The sequence below is a fragment of the Cryptomeria japonica genome, chromosome 3 (genome assembly GCF_030272615.1).
Source record: "Cryptomeria japonica chromosome 3, Sugi_1.0, whole genome shotgun sequence".
In the NCBI taxonomy this organism is placed as follows: Eukaryota; Viridiplantae; Streptophyta; class Pinopsida; order Cupressales; family Cupressaceae; genus Cryptomeria; species Cryptomeria japonica.
The window spans coordinates 398983005-399008753 of NC_081407.1; the positions used below are offsets into that span (position 1 = coordinate 398983005).

The following is a 25749-nucleotide window of genomic DNA, read 5'->3' on the forward strand; positions in this document are numbered from 1 at the left end:
CATTGATAATGTCGTGTTTATCATATGATATTGAAAATTTTATCGCAGGAGCTGGTTTATTTAATCTAGATGTTAAAGCCTTATGAGAACAACAAACATTGTTTTGCAGAGTGAGGGTTTCTTATGAATGCAAAAATAATCTGCATGTCCAATTGGGTTAATGTTCTGGCTAGCTTTGCTAATTCAATTAACCACCAAATTCCACATGAGACTGATGATGAAGATAAAAGTTCAGAAGGAAAACTAATGATAACAGAGAGCTCTAGAGTGAGTGAGGCTCAGCTAAGATAGCCAACCAAGCCTGCATGGATTGGTATATCTTCCAAGTAACGAGAGTGAAACCAACTAAATTACAAAGGTCTCTGTGATATTCAATCACACATATCCACAAATACAAACTATAACTAATATATATCTATCTAAGACTATCACACTTGGCAGAAGAGCATTTGCAAGATATACCCAGGCTAAGAAGATTGTGAAACTTGTGAATTGTGTAGAGGCTTTGCTTGTCTCCCATTTATATTGGTAAGGTTAATTTATCCCAAAAAACAATTTGTCATGCGCAAAAAACTCATCAGACATGAAGTGAGCTACGGTGCTATCTTAACTTGACACAGCTGGAGTGGATTCAAGTGGAACTAGCAACATGAAGTTTGCATTGAATGTGTGTTTCCTTATTGATACACTCTTAAGGCACAAAAATAGAAATCTGCTCCACTATCAGGGGCCATTACCCAGTGAAGAGGCAACAGCATAACGGTGGATATTAAAATAAGGATGCCCTCATTTACTTGAAATATTGACCAAAAACATTTAAAAACAAGTTAATTAAAATTTAAAGCCATTCAAAATTTTCTTGGTAACACCTTGTTTTTATCATGATTCTTGAAAAAAAAAACTTTCTGCTTGATTAAAACAGCCAGGGATATATCTGGAAGACATCTACCCATCATTCCAGCACTAAATTCCTTCCCCTTGCAAACAAGGCCAGATTTGCACAATAAGAGATCTTTGTACAGGTGCCGATTGCCTGCCTTTGTTGCAGACTTATAAAAATTATTTCTTTCCCATAAACAAGGTCACCTCATCTATTGTACCAAAATTGTTTTCTGTGACTCAGAGTTCACTCTGCTATCTACCACTAAGTACAAAATGAAACTGAAAACCCTGCAATTTGGGATACAGATATCAGATACATTGGCATTGAGGAGTGGTCCAAACAATCACACATGAAAGATGCCTGAGATCCCTTAATGGCATCAAGCATAATTGTTGTGGCTGTCTTTCCTAGCAATTCCAGATGTGATGCAGCATCCCCATTTTTGCACCTTCCTAAACATTAGTTATTTTCATGGATTAGCCTATTACTTTGGTCCTCATAGGCTAATGGAATGACTAGGGGACCCTTTGTGAGTGATTCTGGACTTTCGGCTGACCCTTGGGTTGGTTATTTCAGTACTGTCCATCTCAGAGATTCAGGTTTTTAGTGGTTTGCCTTCTAAAGGTTGTCAAGCTCCGTTTATACATGCTTACTATTTTTAGTAAGTCTCTTGAGCTTTTGGTCCCATACTATTTATAGTAAGTCATCTGGAAGTTAGGAGGATACCATGGCTATTACTAGGTAGTTGGCAGAATCAATTAAATGTTCTGATATTGGCATTTATTGAAGTTAATGATTAATATTAATTTATTAAAGTTTTGACTTTAATAATATAAATTAAGTTAATGACTTCATATTAAGGGGATATAAGGAGTATTAATTGCATAGGTTATTTAAATGATTATAAAGTCATTTATTAAGATTTATGGGGGTGCCAACTACATTAAATGATTAATGTTTTGAGAAATCAATGAAGTTCCTGGAGAGAAAGGATTTTCTAATGAAGTTTTAGGCTTTCTGAGAACGAAAACTCTCAGCGAGATCAGTGTCTGCAAGTGTGGAAGATCACCCAAGGTCACTCGTGGATAACCTCATCTAGAGATTATACTTGAGCTTATTGCAGGTATTTGGCATCGAGAATAAGCTAAAAATGGTATTTTATTTGCAGGCTTACAACTGCTAGGGTTTGATATAATTTGGCTAAGGTTTGGAGCAACTTGGAAGAGATTTGCAAGCAAAATTCCAAGTTGGGTATTTGAGATTTTGTGAGATATTGAAGATTCAACCAAGAGGGTTTCATGACAGCATTTGGGCAATCATTTTGATATATTTGATGAGGGATTTGTTGCTGGTTCAAGTTTGCATAGCTGGGTGCTAGGGTTTTAGACCCTTATTTTGATATATTTTGATAATTTTGTGATCAACACATTTCATAATAATTTTCTGCTTTAGTTTGGGAATTTTGGAAGCATTTGGTTAAAGTTCCAGGTTTATATCTGCTGGGAAATGCATATCGGAGATTGGTATTTGTGAATATTGAAGAGGAAATCATCATTTCAGTCCAAGTGCACCTAGGGTTTAAGGCATAATTGATATTGCAGATTTATGTGAGAGATTTCCAGCTTCTTTCCAAGTGATCATTGCTGATTTGGAATTATCACCTACAGCTGCACCTCTTCTAGCTAAAGTGCCAGCTTCTTCCTTGACACAATGATCATATGGCATCCTACTGTGTTACTACATTGAATTCGTATGATCAGGTATGTTTGTATTTCATTTGGAATCAATATAGATTACATTATTGAAGGAAATATCTTACTGCTGTAATTATATCAGACCTATATAAGATCTGATATCATTGTACCTTCATTGACATTTGAGGAGAAATAAGAAGTTTATTTTGTGTTCCTTCATTGCTTTGTATTCTATATTATTTTATGCACTTGTTTATGTTAAAACCCAACTGAAACAATCATACAACATTCAACACAAGAATAAATAAGAAAAATCAGAATTTCAGGTAAGGGATAAATCAGAAAAAATATCCAGAACAGGGTGGGATATTTCATGTGATTCATTAAAAGTGCAAGGTACTATCACCTAGAATCTCACACAATAACAAATACTCAAGGACTTGAGATTGGTAATCTCAATTCTAAATTCTTTAAAGAGATATTATCAATCCCAAAGGCTGTGAAAGAAATGAGCATTCAGGAAGCACAAAACACCTTCAAGGCCACAAGAGTTGATAACCATTGGTTTATCAATGGACATGGTTCTATATGCCACAAACAAACAAAAAAATAGGAGTGGAATTCGCAAAGAGAGAAAAGTTTAGGCGTAAACAAAGCATGAAATTCTGCTTCCCAGTTGAGTTGTGGGCTACCAAATGCCAAAGATTTTCGAAGCATGGTTCATGTGAAATGCAGGATGTCTTTCAGAAAACAAGTGCTACAAATGGACACTTCTATGTTTTACCAGTAGATTGTCGAATTAAGGAACTTCTACAAAGGAACAAACCTGTATGTAGGTATTATCAATGGGCAAATGGCTTGAAGACATCGGAATGATCAATGATGGTTTCATATTCCAAGTCATTTCTGGGATGTGTGAGGATTCTAATTTCCACCCATCAACTGCAGACATGACAGCAATTCAAGGTTGGGCAAGCTAGTTCATCCAGCACAAGTCCGTATTCCCATAAAACCAGTAAATTATGGATACAAGTGCTGGACATCCTTCCCCCAACAGAGTTTCCACATAAGATGGCTATCATGCACAAGTTCTTCAAATAATTCCAGTAAAAGCCATCTCCCGTAAAGTAGCTAATCTGAATACTATTCTTACAGAGATAAGTGATGACTGCTGAATTTACTACTGCCCTCCAGAGATCCAATTTTCAGATGGAAGAAGTCATGATCATTTGAGTTAAAGGGGAAGATGGATGAAGTTGTGACTTGTGTCTTCATATTTGGCCTGCGAATTCAGACATTGTTTTAACCATTATATTGTCCTATCCATATTACCTTAAAAAACAAACACTCGAGGTGGTAAAGGAAGTAGTAATGGTGACAATGACATGCCTTCAAGATAAATAAGGATAAAAGATATCCCCTTCCTAATCCACCAAGGAGCTCTAAAAAGAGCAAGAAAGAGAATAGGTATAAGAAGAATAACAAGAAAAACCAACTTAAGGGTCTTGATGTGCCTGAATCTTCAACCCCCTAGGGTGCACCTCTCATGCATATCATCATAAAGATAAATAGGCATTTCTTCAACTTCTGTTACAAAGAAAGAAACAATACCCAAAGCTAGCATGGGAATTCTCTCTCGAGTCAAGAATTCAGTCAAAGCATTGGGAAAGGCCATGCCAGTTACACAGTTGCGTTGGATGCTCCAGCAGTGAGACAAGTAATAGGAACTGCCATTTACCAAGGAAATGGAAAATGGAAGATGCTTCAATTGAGAACTGAAATTCAGATGCACATTTTTCCACTGTTGGAAAATGATGATGTTCCAAAATTCCTTTGACAAGCAGTGCAATATAATAAATGCCCATTTCCAAACAAAATTGGAAGAGAATATTGGTTTGTAGGCATAAAACATGCGCTGATGAGCTATTTTGGCACTTTTTTCCCCTCATGCTTGAACATTTGAGATTCCCTAATAGGGAATGCCTTCTTATTCTAACTAGCAGCAAGCAAAGACCTTCCAAGTGATAAAGTGGACTGCTTACAAGGAAGCCTGGGAAGATTTTTCTTCCAACAAAACCAACAGCTTGATGGAATCATTCCAATCTTCTTTGGATGTCAACCAATCATTGCAATAGAATGTCTCTCTAAAGGATAAACATCATAAGTTGTTTGAATTATTATATCGGCTATAAATAGAATTCAAAGCAATGGTTAATTCACCTATGCATTTTTTCAAGAGAGCCCAAAAGGAGATTGAACATCATAATGCAATGTTAGTCTTACACCATGGTATTTCAATAGTAACACTCTAGAAAGTTCTAACAAAAACCTCCTCTAAGAAGATGAGAATCTAGGTCACCTTTGTTAATTTTGTAACGTCGGTCGTACTATTTCATGCTTCCGATATATATATATATATTAATTTGATTACATATACTAATAGGTTAACGTTAACCAATGATAAATAAAACCAAAGTTAACTTATCGCGTTTGACCAACAGTTACACCGTTCATGGTATCGGGTGGTAAAGCGATTCTCAAACAAGTCGCACTCCTTCCGATCGGGTAAGTAAACGGTCACTAGTTTATATACTGTGGTGAGAGGTACGCAGGGAAGAGATGTGTCTTCCCACGTGGGAAGGCATATCTCTTCACTACGTAACCCCTCATCGACTTATATAGCATGCTTACATTGAGGAGGATGTACACACCGAAATTGATAACTGTGGTGCATCTTTAAAACACGCTATAGCAGATAAAATACAACTTTCAGATCATATCTCCATCTCTTCTATTTTGATCACAGAATTTTGAAAGAACTTAACATGGTATCAAAGCGAAGTTAAGGAAGATCATATTAAAATTCTATAACAATCTCATAAACTTTCACCAGGCTCTTACTAAGATCACATTCCCATAATCCTAATGGCAACCGGAGTTAGGCTTGAAGATAGATTAGATGGAGCATCAAATTTTGTATCTTGGAAATTCAAGATCATGCTTGTTTTGAAAGAAAATAAAATTGACTCCCATGTCAAAAGTGAAATTCCTGAACCCTCTGATGATACAGAGAAAATTCAGTGGAGCAAGGACAGTGAATAGGCCCTTAAGATAATTGTGGATTCAGTAAGAGACCACATTGTACTAGTTATTTCAAAATATGAGACGGTCTTTCAAATGTTCAAAGCACTAGTTGACATTTATGAAATCAACAACACTAGTAGGGCTCTCACCCTAAAGAATCAACTACACCATATAAAGATGAATAAAGGAGAAACGGTTACATCCTATTTCTTGAGGATCGTTGAGCTTAGGGATCAACTATCCACTATTGGACATCTAGTAGACAACAAAGAACTTGCTATGATGGCCCTAAATGGATTTCCTACCTCATGGGAATCGTTCATTCAAGGAATCAGTGCTCATTCTAAATTTCCTAAGTTTGATAGATTGAAAACCGATTGCATTCAAGAGGAATCTCGGCTTGTCACAAGAGGAATAAAACAAAACAATGGTAATAAAGACATTCAAGTTCTAAACTCTAATTCCCACAAGAAAGGAAAGAAGAAGAACTTTAAGAGAAAGAGGGACAACAGCTCAAATGTGAAGAGATCTTCAAAGAAGAAGAGACATTTCTAAAGTACAATGTTTCAGATGTGACCAATATGGGCACTGTGCAATGAAGTGTCCAGACAGGATCAAACAACAAGCTTCAATGGCAGAAATTAAGAAAGGGAGTAATTTCGAGAAGCTAGTCTTCTACTCAGCCCTCTCTAGTCAAGTCACCTCCAGTTTGAACACATGGGTGATTGACAGCGGAGCATCTTGACACATCACTGGATTTCGTGAGCACCTAGATACACTTGTGGAAAGTTCAAATGAAGAAGTGGCAATTGGTGATGACTCAAATTATCCAGTTATGGGAATAGGAACCTGCAATATCAACCTAAAGTCAGGCATATCCCTACAACTGACTAGAGTTCTATTTGTACCTGGTATAAAGAGAAACCTTGTCTCAGTTTCTGCACTTGAAGATAAGGGTTACAGATTAACCTTTATGGAAGGAAAGGTACTTGCTTGGCCAAGAACTCCACCATCAAGAAAGCCCACACCATTGGAGTAAGACAAGGGAGCCTCTATAGACTTTGCACCACTCCACCTCTAGCCTTGATTCATGAGACTCCAGATTCGAATGAACTTTGGCACAGAAGATTAGGGCACCTTCATTTCCATGCCCTACCTAAGATAGAGAAGATGGTGATCGGCTTACCCAAGCTAAGTCAAAAATCTAAAGGAGCCTGCAAAGGGTGTGCCTTGGGAAAGAATACTAAAGGGTCTTTTAATTCTAGCAACAGTAAATCCAAAAATGTATTAGAATTAGTTAATTCTGATTTATGTGGACCCATGTGTGTACCCTCATTAGGGGGATTTTTATATTATGTAATATTTGTAGATGATTATTCTAGGAAGACCTAGATATATTTTCTGAGGTACAAAGAGTTTGAAGAAATCCTTTCTAAATTTAAGGAATTCAAAGCTCTTGCAAAAAAAATGATAGGTAAGAAAATCATAACCTTAAGAACAGACAATGGGGGGGAATACACTTCTGATATGTTTAAAGATTATTGTATAAATGTTGGGATTAAGAGGGAGTTAACTGTACCTTATAACCCACAACAAAATGGGGTAGCTGAAAGAAAGAATAGGACAATAGTAGAAGCTGCTAGGGCTATGTTGTTTGACCAAAATATAAAAACCTCATTTTGGGCTGAAGCATCTAGGACAGTTGTGTACATTCAAAATAGATGTCCTCATTCTCTTCTTGACAATAAAACCCTTGAAGAAGCCTTTACTGGCAACAAACCTGACATAAGTTGTGTACAAGGAGGCAGGGAATTTTTTTTGCATCGAGAGGGTCTACACTGCTATATCAATACATTTTTGTACTTTTTTCATTATTTCATCATGGATCCAAATCATCTTACTCCCCTCATTCCATTTAACTACAATAGTTGGAAAAAACAAATGGAGATGAATCTAAAGAAACAAGGATTGTATAGAGTGACCATGGGCACAAAACTTGAGCCTACAGGTGTCGTTGAGAAGAGAAAGTGATTTAATAGGTGTGATGAGGCTTTTGGGACATTATGCATGTCTATGTCTCCAAATGTTCTCTTTCATGTTGAGTCTTGCACCACACCCAATTAGATCTAGACTCAATTGGAGTCCTTGTTTAGGAAAGGATACTTTGAAAGGATTTCAATTGGAGAATGAGCTTATTGGCTTGAATCCTATAGATTTTGACAGCATCCAAGACTTCTTCACCAAACTCAAGTCTCTCAGATTTTAATTGCAACAAAGCGATATTCAAAAAAAGGACTCTCAATTGATTCTCTCCATCCTTGCAAAGTTTGGTCCTAATTATTCAGTTATTGTGTCTACCTTTTATGCCACTAGAGATGCACTTGGTACTAGGTTCACCATGCCTTCACTTGATGATTTTTCTTCATACCTCACTCGAGAGCAAGCAAAGTTGGTTCAAATGGGTAGATTGCAATCTTCCAAATCGTAGGCTCTTCTTGCTTCCTAGAGCACCAAAGAACAAAAGGCTTCAAGTGGCAAAGGCAAGAAATAGAAACACAAGGATTCCAAGTCACACGAGCAAGCCAAGGAATCACAATCATAGGATTCTTTGCATTCTTCTTCCTCTTCTAAGAAGTCTTCATCTAAGAAGGATAAACTAAAGAGCGCATATTGCACTAAAACAGTGCATGATGAGCATCAGTGTTATGCAAAGCAAATTGATGAGCTGAAGCACCTTCTCCAGAAGAATAGTATTCAACCACCTTCATCTAGTTCATCCTCTTCTTGCACTTTTGTACTTGCACAATCCGAGTCAACTTCTATGGCATGTGGACAAGACAAGATGAAGGGTCATGCTCTCTTTGTATCCAAACATCTTCAGTACAGTCAATGGCTTCTTGATTCAAGAGCCTCTCATCATATGGCATCATCTATGGGTATGTTCTCTTCTTTTGCGCCTTGCACTTTACCACACACTTTGATGGGTAATAACACTTACATGGGTGTTGTTGGTATTGCAATTTGGCATTTCAAATTTTGTTTGCAAGTTTGCCTTGGATAACAAATAGCAAGCAGTTCATTGGTTGCCGACATATGGCATGTAGTGTCAGTGCCTCTCTTTGATGGTGTTGTTATCAGATGTAAGCATAATAGAAGGTGCATTAGAAATGGTCAACGATCCTAATATGTTTATAGTTGGTTACACATATAGGGAAGCCAACATTGAGGTATGCCAGTTGGCTCATATGGCTGTTGGTGTTGGAAATAAACCACACCCGAACCGACGATGGACTGGTCCAAGAGGGGCCAGTAGCTCAGTGGTAGAGCACTCCAGCAGCGTATGGAAGGTCCTAAGTTCAAGTCCTAGCTGGTCCATGTCTCAACATGGTATCAGAGCCAGGTCCAGGCTAGGAGCCCCAAGCACACGAGAGGTGTGGCTTAAGGGGGGGGGGTGTTGGTGTTGGAAATAAACCACACCCGGACTGACGATGGATTGGTCCAAGAGGGGCCGGTAGCTCAGTGGTAGAGCACTCTAGCAACATATGGAAGGTCCTAGGTTCGAGTCCTAGCAGGTCCATGTCACAACAATGGCCACTAATGAAGCAGAAATTAATGGAGATTCAACTACTTTGTTGCCATAACAAAGGGCTCTCTATCTTATATAGCAGCTAAGTTTTAAAATTGCAATATGAAAGTACATCCTCCATAGCTATGGGGCATTCTTGGTGTAGGCAGAAGAATCCAAATGATGAGTTGATTGGTCAATGGAGGGAGCTTTGAGTATTACTCATCTCAAACAATGTGGTCGATGTTGCTTCAAGAATGGTTGAATATTTACCTTTTTTTATTTATTCGGCTCCTATAACCTAAACCGTAAGGATAATTAAATGTTTTGCAAAGGAGATTAATGGTTCGGATTTAATGCAGAGTGGCTCCTATTCTTTAAAAACCCATTCAACTCTTGGTTTTTCTTCCATCTCATCAGCAAAACGACATCCGGGATGGAGACACCCATTAGACTTACTCGATCCAAGTGTCAAATGTCATTCTTGGGCTTTATTTCAAATGCTAGGTTGAAGTTGGTTTTCAACATCACAAGGAGACTAGAAGTAGCTGCCATTTGTCTCATTCTAGGGTGGGAGTATTTGAAATCTGAAGAAAGGTAAAGAGTAAAATGAGACTTAGCATCCCATTTTTTGGCCTCCCTATTGGACATTAACCAACCAAAAACAGTTATAGTAACAATGGCTAGGCTTTTGGTGAAGGAAAAATACCTAGGTGGTATGGGAGACATGGTCCTGTTGGATTTGCCCAGCGTTGGTATTCCTAGACCATGGGATCCTTACAAACTTTTAGATCCAATGCCTATTGTGGAGAGACTACCATTCATTCTGGATAGAGGGGCCAGAGCTTGAGTAGCACAAGGCTAAAGTTGAAAGAGCATGTTGTTAAAATAATAGCTAGCTCGGAATTTTCAATTGTACGATTTATTGGGGTTGGGCCCAAATCAATGTAAAACAAATAAAGGCAATAACTTAATTATGAGGCGGGACCTATTGAGCGGTCTAATTATAAAACGTATAAATAAAATAAAGGCAATAACTTCATTATGAGGCAGAACCTATTGAGCGGTCTAATTGTAAAATGTAAAACATATAAGCAAGCCGACTTGCTAACTTGACACCTCAAGTCAAGTATATAATCACGTAAATTGCATGGCATTAGACATACACATTACATCAGCAAATTATCTTTGCAAGACTAACGAATTCATTCAGTGAACTCATTCAGCAAATTGTCTTCATCTCATTGAACAAATATCTCCTATATGTCATCAAGAAGACAGCGAACATATCCAGTAATCAGCAGAACATATCTAGAAGATAGCGAATCCTAATCGGAAGTCAGCAAGCATCATTAGATCACAGCAAACTTGATTGAAGGCTCAGCGAATCTTATCAAAGCAAAGCGAACTTGATTAAGAACACAGCGATCACCTTTGGAGATCTGCAATCATCATTAAAGGGCAGCAAACTTCAGCAGATAAGTTCATCATTTCAACGTGCCCTAGGTTAGAAATATTACTGTGATTAGATTGATGTTGAAGAGTGAAGCTCGTTGTAAATTAAATTGGTATTGCCTAATAAAGATCTGAGATTAGTGGTTGGGTTTTTTACCTCCAAGAGGGAGGTTTTCCCAGGGTATCTGTGTATTTTGTGTTTGTTCTTCATTGCATTCTGATTTCTGTTATTTATTGTTTAATCTGATGCTAAAATTAACATGGTATCAGAGCTTTAGGTTCATTATAAAGTAATCAGATTATCAGTTATCCTTCACTTCAGTTTGTTGTTTTAGTTTTGCAAGATGGTTACAGGACTGAAGGTAGAGGACAGACTTGATGGTGCCCTCAACTTTACTTCTTGGAAAGTTTGTGTTCTTCTTGCCCTTGAAGAGATTGAGCTATTACAGTTTGTGGAAGACAAAGGATCTGCCAGACTCAGATCCAGATGAGTTAAAGCAGTTCAAGAAGAATGCTCTTAAGGCAAAGAAGTTTCTAAATGATTCTGTGAAGGATCATCTTGTCCCAATCATCTCCAAGTTACCTTCAGCCAAGGAGATGTTCAAACACCTAGACGGAATGTACGAAATCAATAACATCAGCCGAGCACTTACTCTAAGGCAGCAACTTCTTCAAATCAAGATGAGCAAGGGAGATTCAGTCATGTCCTTCTTCATGAAAATTTCAAAATTGAAAGACCAACTCAGCTCCATTGGAAGTGAAGTAGTGGACAAGGATATTGTCATGATTGCATTAAATGGTCTCCTTGATTCTTGGGATCCATTCATTCAAAGCATAAGCGGAAGAGCTGAATTTCCCTCATTTGATCACCTTCGGTCTAATTGCATTCAAGAGGAATCTCGCCTAGCCGCAAGAGGAATGCTCAAGGGCAATCATGGAGGTGACCATCATGTGCTTGCATCTCAACATGTCAAAAGAAAGGGTGATCATTGGAAGAAGAACAACTTCAAAAGAGATAGAGACTTCAGACCTCCTGCTGCTTACAATTCAAGGAAGAAGCCAAGGAATCTTTCACGTATCCGTTGCTTCACATGTGATAAGTTTGGACACTATGCTAAAGAATGTCTGAATCTTCCCAGGCAAGGAGAAGCGAACCTGAATGAAGTTGCAGATCCGAAGGATAACGAAAACTTCCTCTTCATTTCTGCCTTATCCAGCAATGTGTCAACTGACAACAACACTTGGTTGATAGACAGTAGTGCATCCAGGCATATCACGGGATACCGGGAGCACCTCTCAAACTTAATGGAGAAAGAGTCCAATCTTCATATGGTAATTGGTGATGATGCTCAGTATTCGGTAAGAGGTTTTGGCAATACTACTTTAAATTTAGAATCCGGTATCTCCTTGCATCTTAGTGATATTTTATTTGTTCCTGGAATTAAAAGAAATTTAATCTCCATTTCTACCCTAGAAGATAAAGGTTATCAAGTAGCATTTTCTGATGGTAGAGTACTTGCATGGCCTAAGAAATCTAGTTTTAAATCTGCTCGTGTTATTGGAAATAGATATGATAGTTTGTATAAGTTTTCAGCTCATCCCGTTCAAGCACTCATTCATGAAGCTCCCAAATCTAGCAAGCTATGGCATAGAAGGCTTGGCCACCTTCACTTTCAGGCACTTCCCTCACTTGAAAAGATGGTTAAAGGTATGCCTAAACTTAGTCATTCTCATGATGATACTTGCAAAGGTTGTGCATTAGGTAAGAACACTAAAAGTCCATTTCATAAACGTGAAAGTAGAGCTAAGGAAAAATTAGCACTTGTTCATTCTGATTTATGTAGACCCATGTTTGTTCCTTCACCTAGCGGATTTCTATACTATGTTACATTTATAGATGATTTTTCTAGAAAGACTTGGATTTGCTTTCTAAAATCTAAAGAATCTGATGAAGTGCTAAGTAGGTTTAAAGAATTTAAAGCCCTAGCTGAAAACATGTCTGGTAAAAGGATTAAAGTGTTAAGATCTGACAATGGAGGTGAGTACACCTCAAGTAGTTTCAATGACTTTTGTGCAAAGACGGGAATTAAGAGGGAGTTCTACGTTTCCTACAATCCTCAACAAAATGATGTGGCTGAACGAAAGAATAGAGTCATTGTTGAAGCAGCTAAAGCAATGATTCATGACCAAGATCTGCAAACTTTCCTATGGGCCGAAGCATCCAAGACTGCAGTATACATTTAGAACAGATGCCCTCACCGTGTCCTGAAGAACATGACTCCTGAAGAAGCCTTCATTGGAGTCAAACCGGATATCAGCCACCTAAGGATTTTTGGAAGTCCTGCCTACGTTCATGTGACAAAGGAAAAGAGAACTAAGCAAGAGCCATCTGGGAAGAAAGGTATCCTTGTTGGATACAATGAATCCTCCAAAGCATTTCGTATCTACATTCCAGGACAAAGGTATATTGGTAAGTAGAGATGTTACATTTGAAGAAAATATTGCTTTTAAGAAATCTAAAGGTTCCCTTGCCAATGATGATAGAGAAGTTAATGATAATCAAAACATGGATATTGATACTAACCCTGAGATTCAGAGGGAATCTATTGAGCCTACCGAACCTATTGAGCATGGTGATCCTCCTGAGCCTCTGGATCCAACTGATGGACCTGCAGTTAGCAAGAAAAGGCCACTTTGGGTTAGGAGAACAATTCAAGAAGCAGAAAAGTTTGCAGCTCCTAGTGGCACTTTCAAAGAAAGTAGGAGACCTCAGAAATTCTCTATGTTGCAATGATGTGCAATATCATTGAGACTGAACCATCCAGCATAGAAGAAGCTATGAACCAGCAAGCATGGAAACTAGCTATGGACGAAGAGTACCAATCCATCATCAAGAATGATGTCTAGGATATTGTACCTAGACCTAAAGGTAAGTCTGTCATTTCTTCTAAATGGTTGTTTAAAATTAAACATGCTGCTGATGCTAGTATAGAGAAATATAAAGCTAGATTTGTAGCTCGTCGTTTTTCTCAAAAGGAAGGCATAGATTATGAAGAAGCATTTGCTCCTGTTGCTAGATATACTTCTATTAGAACTATTATAGCCATTGTTGTAGCTAAGGGTTGGAAGTTACATTAGATGGATGTAAAGACTGCCTTCCTTAATGGTGTCATTGAGGAAGAAGTCTATATTGAGCAACCAGAAGGATATGAGACTCATAATAGAGAATCATGTATGCAAAGCTCTTTACGGCCTCAAACAAGCTCCTCGAGCTTGGTATGAAAGAATTGATAGGTACTTGGTTAGTTTAGGGTTTTGTAAGAATGATGTTGATCCTAACCTTTACTTTAAAGTATTTAATGGTGAAATGCTAATTCTTGTTTTATATGTGGATGATATATTTCTAACTGGCGAAGATAGTCTCATCATTAGGTGTAAGAAAGAATTAGCTACTGAATTTGAAATGAAGGATCTAGGTCTAATGCATTACTTTCTAGGGTTAGAAGTGTGGCAAAGACCTAATGAAATCATTCTAAGTCAAGGAAAATATAATGTTGATATTTTGAAGAGATTTGGAATGTTGGATTGCAAACCTATGTCTACTCCTATGGAAACTAACTTGAAGAAATTAAGTTTATCTACAGCTAACTCTGATTTTGCAGATCCTTCTGAGTACAGGCAGTTGATTGGATCATTGATGTATCTAGTTAACACTAAACCAGACATTTGTTATGCAGTGAGTGCACTCAGCCAATTTATGAACAAGCCAAAGCATGTTCACCTTGTTGCAGCCAAACATATTATGAGATACTTGCGTGGAACTGTTGGCTATGGGCTAAAGTATCCAATCAACACTACTGTTACCTTGGAAGGTTACTCAGATTTTTATTGGGCAGGAAGTGTTACCGATAGGAAGAGCACTTCAGGCATCTATTTCAGTTTGGGTTCTGCTGTGATTTCCTGGGCCAGCAGGAAACAGTCCTCAGTAGCCTTGAGTACTGCAAAAGCTGAGTATATTGAATTGAGTGTTGCATCGAGAGAAACAGTGTAGCTTTGAAAGCTTCTTGCTGGGTTGTTTGGACAACCTTGGGAACCCACGGTTATTCATTATGATAATCAAAGTTGTATTAAAATGTCTGCTAATCCTCTGTTTCATGACAGATCAAAACATGTGGAAACTCACTATCACTATGTTCGTGATATGGTACAAAGAGGTGCCTTACAGCTGAAATATGTCAGCACTGATGAGCAAGTTGTAGACATTCTCACCAAACCCCTTGCTCGTGTGAAGTTTGAATACTTCAGAGATAGGCTTGGAATTGTGGAGAATCTAGCTATGACTGAGAGGGAGTCTCGGTCTCAGTGATGCATTAAGTTGCATCTTCCACCCTCTGTCGGCAATGCATGGTGGAGTCACCCTCTGCGGGCAATGCAAGGTGACAGTATATCCTTCTCTGGGAGAAGGTTGAGGTGAAAGACCTCTTCCACCCTCTGCGGGCAAATGCAAGGTGGATCCATTCTTTGCGAGCAATGTAAGATGATGCATGTTTACACTATAGCTAACTGAATCCTCCCTAGCTAAGAGGGAGTGTTAAAATAATAGCTAGCTCAGAATTTTCAATTGTATGATTTATTGGGGCTGGGCCCAAATCAATGTAAAACAAATAAAGGCAATAACTTAATTATGAGGCAAGACCTATTGAGCGGTCTAATTATAAAATGTATAACTAAAATAAAGGCAATCATTATGAGGCAGGACCTATTGAGCGGTCTAATTGTAAAATGTAAAACATATAAGCAAGCCGACTTGCTAACTTGACACCTCAAGTCAAGTATATAATCAAGTAAATTGCATGGCATTAGACATACACATGACATCAGCGAAATATCTCTGCAAGACTAGCGAATTCATTCAGTGAACTCATTCAGCGAATTGTCTTCATCTCATTGAGCGAATATCTCCTAAATGTCATCAAGAAGACAGCGAACATATCCAGTAATCAGCAGAACATATCTAGAAGACAGTGAATCCTAATCAGAAGTCAGCAAGCATCATTAGATCACAGCGAACTTGATTGAAGGCTCAGCGAATCTTATCAGAGCAGAGCGAACTTGATTAAGAGCACAGCGATCACCTTTGGAGATCTGCAATCATCACTAAAGGGCAGCAAACTTCAGCAGATAAGTTCATCATTTCAACGTGCCCTAGGTTAGAAATATTACTGTGATTAGATTGTTGTTGAAGAGTGAAGCTCATTGTAAATCAAATTGGTATTGCCTAATAAAGATCTGAGATTAGTGGTTGGGTTTTTCACCTCCAAGAGGGAGGTTTTCCCAGGGTATCTATGTATTTTGTGTTTGTTCTTCATTGCATTCTGATTTCTGTTATTTATTGTTTAATCTGATTGCTAAAATTAACACGTGACTTTTCTCAGGAAGTTGCATTTCTTCGAGCTGATGGATAACTAGAACTACAAGTCTTTCTTTGACTTCATCAAGTCGGTGCTAAACTAAAGTTGGGCATGGCAGTTTTGGACTTCCTTTTTGGGTTTCTCTGTGTCTCTATTGAAGTTCAACTATGGTAGGATTTTTGGTTTTGGCATGCTACGAACTTCGGAAGTTTTTGAAGGATGGTTTGATCCCCTTTCTTGTGAAATGTGGTTGGCTATTCTCGTTTGAAGATGACAGTGGTTGATGTTGTGTTGCCGATGTTGCCCTAGATAATACGAAGGATCATGATGCCCTTGTTTCAATCATTCAACTTTTCTGAGCAAAAAGGAGTCTTTTGGATAATGTTTGATGATTCAATCTTTTTGGGATGTAAGGTTCGTTATCTCTTGTATGGAAGTCTAGGATGAAATGCTAGGGCTCTGCAAAGCTCAAGCAAAGAAGTCTCTAGGGTTTGATGGTCAGGTGGGGCGGTGAAACTATGATGCCCTATGAATGTTTATTTTGTAATCCTTTTTTGAAATTAATATAATCTAAACCTTACAAAAAAAAACACTTTTATGGGCATTACTCAGAGGGGTTCTATAGAGGTTGATGATGGCATATTTCATGATGTCTATTGTGTCCCTTCATTATCTTACAATCTCCTTTCCATCTATCAAATTACTCATAGTGGGTAGGGTAAGACAATAGAGGTCACACCTAATTCAATGCTCATGCATCTCACTTGTATGAGCACTCTCATTTTGCTCCCAATGCTCCCAATGAACTTGCAATTCCATTGATTGGTCTTCACTCTCATGCAACTAGAGTGGATTAAATATCCAAGGAGAGATTTGATCACTTGAACCTATATGTGCTTCCATCATCCACCTTGGTTCCCAAGACTTGTGTTACGCCTTCTCCTCCACCTCCTGTCTACAAAGGTTATTTCAGCTCAGCAAGATGATTGTTCCCTTCTAATTTCAGCTTTGTGGGATGACTACTTGCCATAAATTGCAGTGTTAGTCATACATTGCCGACATTGGGGACATTCTTGAGGATATTCAATTCCTCTTTGATGGCAGCTTTAGTTTTCCTATCATCTCTTCATCAGTGCCTTTCGAGGTTGTTCTACAGGTATCTTCACGACTGTTTGGATTCGCTTCATTTGATTTGGCATCTTTTGATTCGAACTTGTGGACAATTGAGCAGTTCTCCATGGCACACATCATAATACTATTCTTTCTATCTCCTTTCATGTATTTGCTTCTACCTTATCCATTGGATTTGTTTCTTCTAGAATCTAAATGAATGACACAGTATGCCGCTCTTGGATCATCGTCAGCATTCATTTTCAAGCATTCACCATTGGTATTAGAGCTTGTTCCTTATGGGGGGGATACATCATCTCTTCTTTTCTTTCCTATGGGGAGGCTATTGATTGTACTTAAGTGACCGAACAAGTCCTTGGGGGAACATATTGAGTCCTACTTTCATAGGCACTTGTACTCTTTTTATTTCTTTTTCTCTCTTTTGGAGAGGAGTTTTTCCCATGAGGTTTTCTCATTTCTCCAGTTGTGAGAGATTAAATTGGTTTGTACGTGGGTACCTAATTAGACCTTGTTGCCACGACACATTTATTCTTGCATTCATCATTAGCTTCTTAGCTTCTCCCTAAGTTAATCTCAAGGGGGGATGTTAGAGTAATAAGGATATCACTTAATTAATTATCTAATTATGTCCTTATTACTTTATTCACTTAAGATAAACTTAGGTGTGTTTTTTCTTTTATTGGATGAGGCTAATAATAGCTCATGTTGTCTCATTGAATATGATGTGGACACTTGGCACTAGCTAATTTAATCTTTCTCTAAGGTTTAGATCTAGGGTTGCACTAATCTTTCTATAAGGATTCATCTTTCATTGTAATCAATTAATCTTTTGTACATCAATACAATTCTCAAATTGTTGAGAAAATCTATCTTGCTTGATCTCTATTTGTGACACGTGTTTTGCTTGCAGGTGGTTGTTGGACTTGTAGGGATGAATCAATAACTCCAACATTATTAATACTTTATAGTATTTTTTCATAGTTCTTTTAGCAGCTCCAAGGCCTTAATTATGATTTTCTACTTCCTTGTTTCTGCTATGTTCTTTGGCACAATTTTTTTAACTTCGTATTTATATAATTTTAAATAAAGTTCCATAACTGGTTCATATAAGTTCACGTTCATATTGGATGGATTGGAAGTGGAGTTCTCAAAAATCATTCTTCAACTATAAAAACAAAGGACGTGTATAATCAGGTGAGACGGTTTATTTTTTAATACAATTGCCCCTTGGTTGAATAAGCAGTGGCAAATCAAGGAACCTGAAGTGAGATGATCAAAGTGGTGTCAAGTCATTTGGAAAGCAAAAGCCTCCTTCAAACACAAGGTATTTGGATGGCTAGTTATGCATCAAGATTTAGCCGTCAAAACACAGTTGTGCAAGATGGCTATCGCAGACAGTGAGATTGGAGTAGACAGTTGACCATAAATTCTGGAAGTGTGAAACAGCTAAAGGATTTTGGGTTTGGTTACCAACTAACCTCAATTTGTATTTTGACTGGCCTACTCACTCAGCATGGACCTCCGGGGGATTTTTTGATGATTAGGAGAGCTGCAAAATTTTATGGCAATTCAGTTTAGCAGCTACAAGATCCATTTGGAAGATGGTGTAAAGTCATTTCTCGGGAAGATATCTCCCCACTTGGTATGAGAAAGCTGCAACTTTTTATGCGAGAGTTGGCTTTGATGGTGCAAGCTGAGCTTGACAGATTTATTAGAGCACAGGCCCAGGTGCTTCCAAGGTTGAAATCATAACGGTCAGCTGATGTGAATCCTTTGCCTGTGGACTAATAGAACATGCATTGCTTAGTGGGGAAGGAGAGAAGGCATCTTTTCCAATTCAGAATTAATAGAAAAAGGTAACAATTGTTGCTAGAGTGTAAAGGATATGAAAACTCGAGACAGGTCTATTCAAAGTGTTTTCTTAGGTAGAGACAACATATTATACTCATTGAGTGGGAATTTAATGGAGCATGTGTATATGTCATGCCCCTGATCAGAATTCCTTCTAGCAGAGAAAATTATCTTACAAGATTGTCCCTCTTCCTCTAGGGGCAGCGATCATATGCTTAGTGGAAACAATTAATTAATGCATTATTAATATTATTAACAAGGAGGATCGGTTAGCATAAGGTAAAGAGAGAAGAAATTAGTTATGATTGGCAGCGATTAAACAAGAAGGGTCGTGTCTCCCAAAGCAGTTGTGACCGAAGGGAGAGGCATGTCTCCTCGCCACCTATGAAAAGATACATAAAGCCATTTCGGGTACCACAAGAAGGCATCAAAGGATAGAAGATCGAATATATCTTGAAACCAAATTCAGGCAGTCCATTAAAAACTACTATTGTGTGGTATGATTAATTTGTGCAAATTTCTAAGTGTTATGACAGTAATTTATATCTGCTTTGTATCATTATCTGCATAACTACTTCAGCATTCTTTATGATTACTTACATACTATAGAAATGACTACTAAAATGATTACTTGTACATGCTTCATACCAAATAAAGCAAGACCCTTATATTCTACAGTCACTTCATGTAATATAATTGTATTATCTTGCATTCTGGATATCTTTCATCCTGTGATAGGAGGGAGGGTCTGCAAGAGGGGTACGGTGATGAAGCATCCCTGTATGGTACGTCGCCTCTATGGGGGACTTGATGGTCCCATGAGGCCAAGGGGGTACAGTGGGTGCTGCCCTCGGACCTGAGGAGATGGTATTCTGGGCACCCTGTTGCAACCTCTCCCCTATCATGGTGCACAGGTATACTGAGACTCAATCATAAAGAGAAGGAGAGGGCTGACAAGATGAGGGGATAACGGAAAGGGGATACCTTACTGGGTAGGCCACCTCATATGGATGGCATGGGCCACACGAGGCCAAGAGGGATGGTATATCCGCTCTTGGGCCCAGGGTAGAGGGTCCGAGACACCCCATCAAGGTCGCATTCCCCTATACTCTTACATAGTTGATTCTCCAAGACAATTAGGATATTTAATGAATAATTCTCAAACTCTGTTTATGATCTAAATAATGTGAATTAATAATGCTGCTAAGAATTCACTAAAACTGATATCTGTTCATGCTAATCTGATCACTATTTTAATCTGATCGCTATGCAAGTTTGGTTGCTGCTCAATTCTGTTTTCTGTTCTGCTGATATAATTATTATTCTGCAATACATTTACAACCCTGATTTTCTGAGATTATTATTGTAAGAAATCTCTAATCTGCTTGCAGGGATTTAATCACAAAAAAAAAGTATTCTCTAAACCCATCTATTCACTTGGTTATTTGAGAATTAGGGAAATTTAGGGCAAATTAGGGCTTTCCCAATTAAGGGACATTACAGTATATATCAGGACTAGTCAAGATAAAATAGTTGACTAAAATTAACTTCCACATTTTGAGTTTCCAGTTATGAAATTTTGCATTCAGCGCTTTGTCAAGAACTTGAACAAGGGAAAATAGTGTCCCTGGTCATTTAATTTGGTTCCAATATCTTAATTTTCATTTTTTGGGGGGAACTTCCATATGTTTTTGTCAACTCTTATGCCTATTTGAAAGGAAACTGAAAACAAACATCCTCTGATATTGTAATTCATAAAAGGGAATAAGCCACATTAGATGTGATGATTTGCTAACACCTCAGATACTGTCGAAAGGTGCAGAAGAACTAATACAAAAAATCACCATATCCTTGTTGCCCAGCAACTTGATCATAGATGGTAAATAATGAAGCCAAACATAAATTTCTGGATTGTTAATGGCCAAAACAATTTTCTGTAAAAATCAGAAAAAGAAATAATCAGCAAAACACAAATTCGTTCAATCTATAGGTCGAAATGCTTTACAGTTAGGAAAACTTGGCATGGGCGAGTATTTACACAAATGGATTGCAAAATACAGGTCCCTTTCTTCAACGCACAATCCGGGACAATCTGTTTTAGGTTTTAAACAAAGCTGTGTGCACCAAAAGTGTGAGGTAAATAAAGACAAGAGATTTACACAGAAAAGGGGGAGAATAGTAGGCTGTAGCAAAAATGAGGTCAGATAAGAGGAGAAAGGGGACAAGTAGCAAGCTTCTGAAAATACTGTTACTCGTGACTTTCATCTATGTTTAGGTTCACACTCCATAAACCATCATCAAGATCAAGAAATAAAAAAAAATTACCCAAAGGATGAAGCAATTAAGTTCACACTTTATAATCCATCATCAAGATCAAGAAATAAAGAAAAATTACCCCTGGGGTGAAGCCTTTGCCTCAGCATTAAGCTGGCCAACCTTCGAACTCGGCGTGCCAGGGCGCTGGAAGCTCTCCTCTGACTCATCACTGGACGGCAAATCCCAGGCCTCCACTGGCCCCTCCTCCCCGGTCACCATCTTCCTCTGCTTGGGTGAAGGAAGGGGCAATGGGACGGCTCTACCAGAGCCACCCCAATTGTTGGGAGAATTGTTTCCCACTTCCTCATCAGAAACGTGCCGCAATTTTCTGGTCCTGGTTAGATGCGGACCATTTGGTTGCCCTTGCTCTTTCATGGAAGAGCCATTACTCTTGCACTGTTTCTCTATGCGACTTCTTAACAATTCCCCCAAACTACCCTTCGATTTACTATTACGACCACTGTTCTTGGAAGCTGAAGCGGATTTTCTCCACCAATGCATTTTATACTCCAGTCATTCACCTAAAACTACGCCCCCACAATTTAACCAGAATTGGAGCTGAAGGCAGACCTGAGATATGTAGACGCTATTTTTAAACGACGATTTTCCGTCAGCAGAATTTGAGAAGACAAGAAAGACGGCACCTCGTGTTCATGGGGAGTTCTACGCTTGCCCTGGCGGCCAGTAAAATAGCAATCTGTTCTGCTCCTGTGTCAATTGAATGACTTCCCATTATTGACTTTCTTTACTGGGAATGGGAAGACTAGGCTTGAGGGAAGTGCTGACTTCTGTGCTTGCTTCTATCCAACGGCAGGGGCCGTGTACCAGCACAATCATCCTTGTGCGTCCTTCGATAAGATTTTCTGGCCCAGTTGCTGACTTTTACGTGGTCTCCAACAAAATCCGCACTACAAACACGAAAAGACTTGGGCGTTTCTTCTGCACTACCAATCAAGGACTAAACTTTCAAAAAACACTTTTCTCCACCAACTCCGTGTAAAAGCAGTAAATCAGCGAGCAATAGCTAAGTAATCCTTTCAAAAAAAAATACAATGGAATGGAAATATCATATAAGAATTAGTTGGCATCAATTTAGATATGAATTCAGAAGATGGATGATATTTAAAGAAGAGTGGGCAAGAAGAAGATGTCGCAAGAAGAGAGGGATCAGTAGTTATTAGGGCTAAATTCGTCAACATGTAGTCATCACATGGAATATCATAAGACCTCCGTTTTTTTTAGAAATGTAAAATGGACACTTATCTACAACTAAGGTTTGAAGGCGCGACTCATCATGCAACTCGTCAAAATAAATGGACCAAATACATATTACTAACCATAAATATTTGTTATCTCTAACTTGTAAATCCAACAAAAAAAATATTTGCTATTGTAGAAAAGAACACATTATTATATAAAATACAACTTATATCCAACACAAATGGACTAGTAGTTGAACACTAAAACTTGTTGAAAATCCTTCTCAATTAATGAAAAAATACAAGGTATGTTTTGTGTTCACCTTTTATATTTGTGATGGGACAAATTATTAATATGAAATACTCCAATGAATATACATTGCTACCCCAATAGTTGTACACATATGGAAACTATTTTTTCACTATGACAACAATACTTGCTTAAGCAAGTATCTTATTTTATTAAATGAGCATCTTATTTTTTAAATGACACACTTATAGTGGATAGTTATGATATTTTATTTCAAACAAAAAATTATTTATTTCGCTTGTTAATGAATGTATATTTGTACTTTTTATATAACATTTACAGGTTATTATGTGTTCAAGTATAGGTATATTTTGACCAACATTTGGTTATTTTTTATTTACATGTCAACTATTTATTTATAATATATAGTATAAATTTGTGGTAAGATTGGATATTATGAGCACAATTGCTATAACGACTATTGGACCTCGTTCAACTATTAGTCCCTCTCCCCTAAAGTGGAGACAAAATGGCATTACATCTTGGAGTGTTCAGCTTACAAGTAAATTTGGATTAATTACATTGAAACTATAAACATGAACACCTTGAGTAATCTATTTGAAGAAGAAATAAAATGGAAAGCAAAAATGTTAATCATTCATATAAGAATTAGTTTGAATCAACTTAGATGTGAAATCGAAATATGATATTTAATGAAGAGTGGGCAAGAAGAGGATGTTGCTATTGCACTCAAGAAGTCGAGACAGAATGGCATTACATCTTGGAGTGTTCAGCTTACAAGGAAATTTGGATTAATTACATTGAGACTTCAAACATGAACACTTTGAGTAATCTATTCGAAGAAGAAAATATAACAAGGGTTGTTGATTTCATGATCAAGATGCATCGTAGAAGATCCAAGATGCAAAACAGAAAAAGAGATGTAGTTGGCACGATGTTTTGACCTTTTCTTTTTCAGGTTTTGCATGCTTATTTGTTTGTTGGCTATTTGTGTGACTCATAGGTTGTTTGGCCTCATCAACATTATTAAGATATGCATTCATTGAATAATGACAATAGACTCATTAATCTTGTGGATATTCCTAAAAAATATTAATTAGTTTAATATTAAATATGTTTTTAAATTCTTTGTTCATTAAGTTGGTTGGATGGGATGGAGATTGGATTGCAAGCTCAATTTCAATGGAACCTCTAAGGGAAATCCTAGTGCTTCTGGGGGAGGATGCATTTTGAGAAATCACAATGGATGGATAATTCGAGTTTCATCGTCGAGGCTAATTGTTAGAACAAACAACAAAGCTAAGGCATAGGCACTATGTTTGAGACTTAAATATGTGTGAGTTTTAACATAAAGAAGATGCAAGTGGAGGGAAATTTCATGGTCATTGTTAATGCCATAAGTAAGAAGGGCTCTCTAAATTAGAAAATAAATAGTTCAATTTCAATGGAGCCTCTAAGGGAAACCTTGGTGCTTCTAGAGGAGGATGTATCTTGAGAAATCATAATGGATGGATAATCGGACTTGCATCATTGAGGCTAGTTGTTAGAACAAACAACAAATTTAAGGCCTAGGCTCTACTCTTGAGACTTAAAATATGCATGAATTTTGACATAAAGAAGATGCAAGCGGAGGGCCATTACATGATCATTGTTAATGCCATAAGCAATAAGAGCTCTCTGAATTAGAAAATAAATAGAATTCTAACTCATTTTTTTCATCTTCTTAATTATTTGGAAGATTATAAAATAAACTACGTGTATAGAGAGAATAATACTCTCACAAATAAGTTGGCAAATTTTTCTATTGATATAGAGATGAACCAATTAGTTGACAAGTGTTTGGACAAGTGGAAGAAATTAGGTCCAAATCATTTTAATAATGGCATCGTTCACTGAGGAGAACAAGCCCTTTAAAATGGCAACAAGATAGGTGGTTACTCATGCAAAATGAAGTTTAAATGTCCTTCAATTGTGGCTTTGGTATATGCATTATTATGGAAAAATATGAGGAGAGATAGTGAAGATATTTTGTTATTGTTGCTCCTCATTTCTAACCATGTTGCATTAGCTCTTTTAAGAAGATGAATATTATGATGAGGCAAATAATAAAGAAGAGGCAAATTTCTTTTCTAGAGGAAATATTTGATTTTCATTTGGAGAAGGTTTTCAAATTAGTGTTGCAATTATGATTCATGCAATACAAGTGGCGTTGGGAGATCTTTTCCATATCATATCACATAGATATTAAGTCAGCATAAACATTTCCTCAATTTTCATAACAATGTTATTCAAAGCCAAGTTATCAAAGGAGGTGACTAATGAGTCTGAGAAACATACTTATTTTTCTTGTTTTAGCCTATACTTTCCATAACATTCATCGTACCTTTAAGACAATATCTAGAACTTTATTAGCTATTTTAAGTACTTAGGTATAATGGATGGCATATATGTCATGTTGATAAATGAATGTGATTTTGTGGATGTTAATGGAATGTTATGGATTATGATGTTAGTAATGATAGTTGATGCACGCCAAAAAGGAAGCATAAGACACAAGTTCAAACGTTAATATGTTAGTGACAAAAATGAAATACAAATGAACCTATGATCCTAAACATGCATATCAAAAGAGATATAAAGTAGACAATAAGAAACATACAAAAATGGAAAAGGGAAAGAAAACTCCCCAAGATGCTCCTCACAATGCTCATAGTTGCTCCTCCCTTGTTCCTCTCCTCTTCAAGTTCCACATGAGTGTAGCCCTCATCTTTTTGCACTATTCATGGATCTCTTATGAAATTCAAGATTATGAAAATAAGAACAAAATGCCTATGCAAGTGTAAACAAACTACTATGAGAAAGCACCTAATTAATCTATGTTAATTTTAG

General features: G+C 37.5%; 1 protein-coding gene across 8 annotated transcripts in view; it reads right to left on the reverse strand.

The window, feature by feature from the left end:
- LOC131047942 (mitogen-activated protein kinase kinase kinase 5) overlaps positions 1-22459 on the reverse strand; it is a 101665-nt gene extending 79206 nt beyond the window's left edge. For all 8 annotated transcript variants that reach the window (XR_009106326.2, XR_009106328.2, XR_009106327.2 and 5 more), the window contains exon 1: positions 21470-22459. Coding sequence is in view for 2 of the 8 variants with exons in the window: in XM_057981760.2 (XP_057837743.2) it covers positions 21470-21891 (422 nt within the window). In the remaining 6 variants the exon portion in view is untranslated. The remainder of the gene's footprint in view (positions 1-21469) is intronic.
- Positions 22460-25749: the final 3290 nt, after the last annotated feature.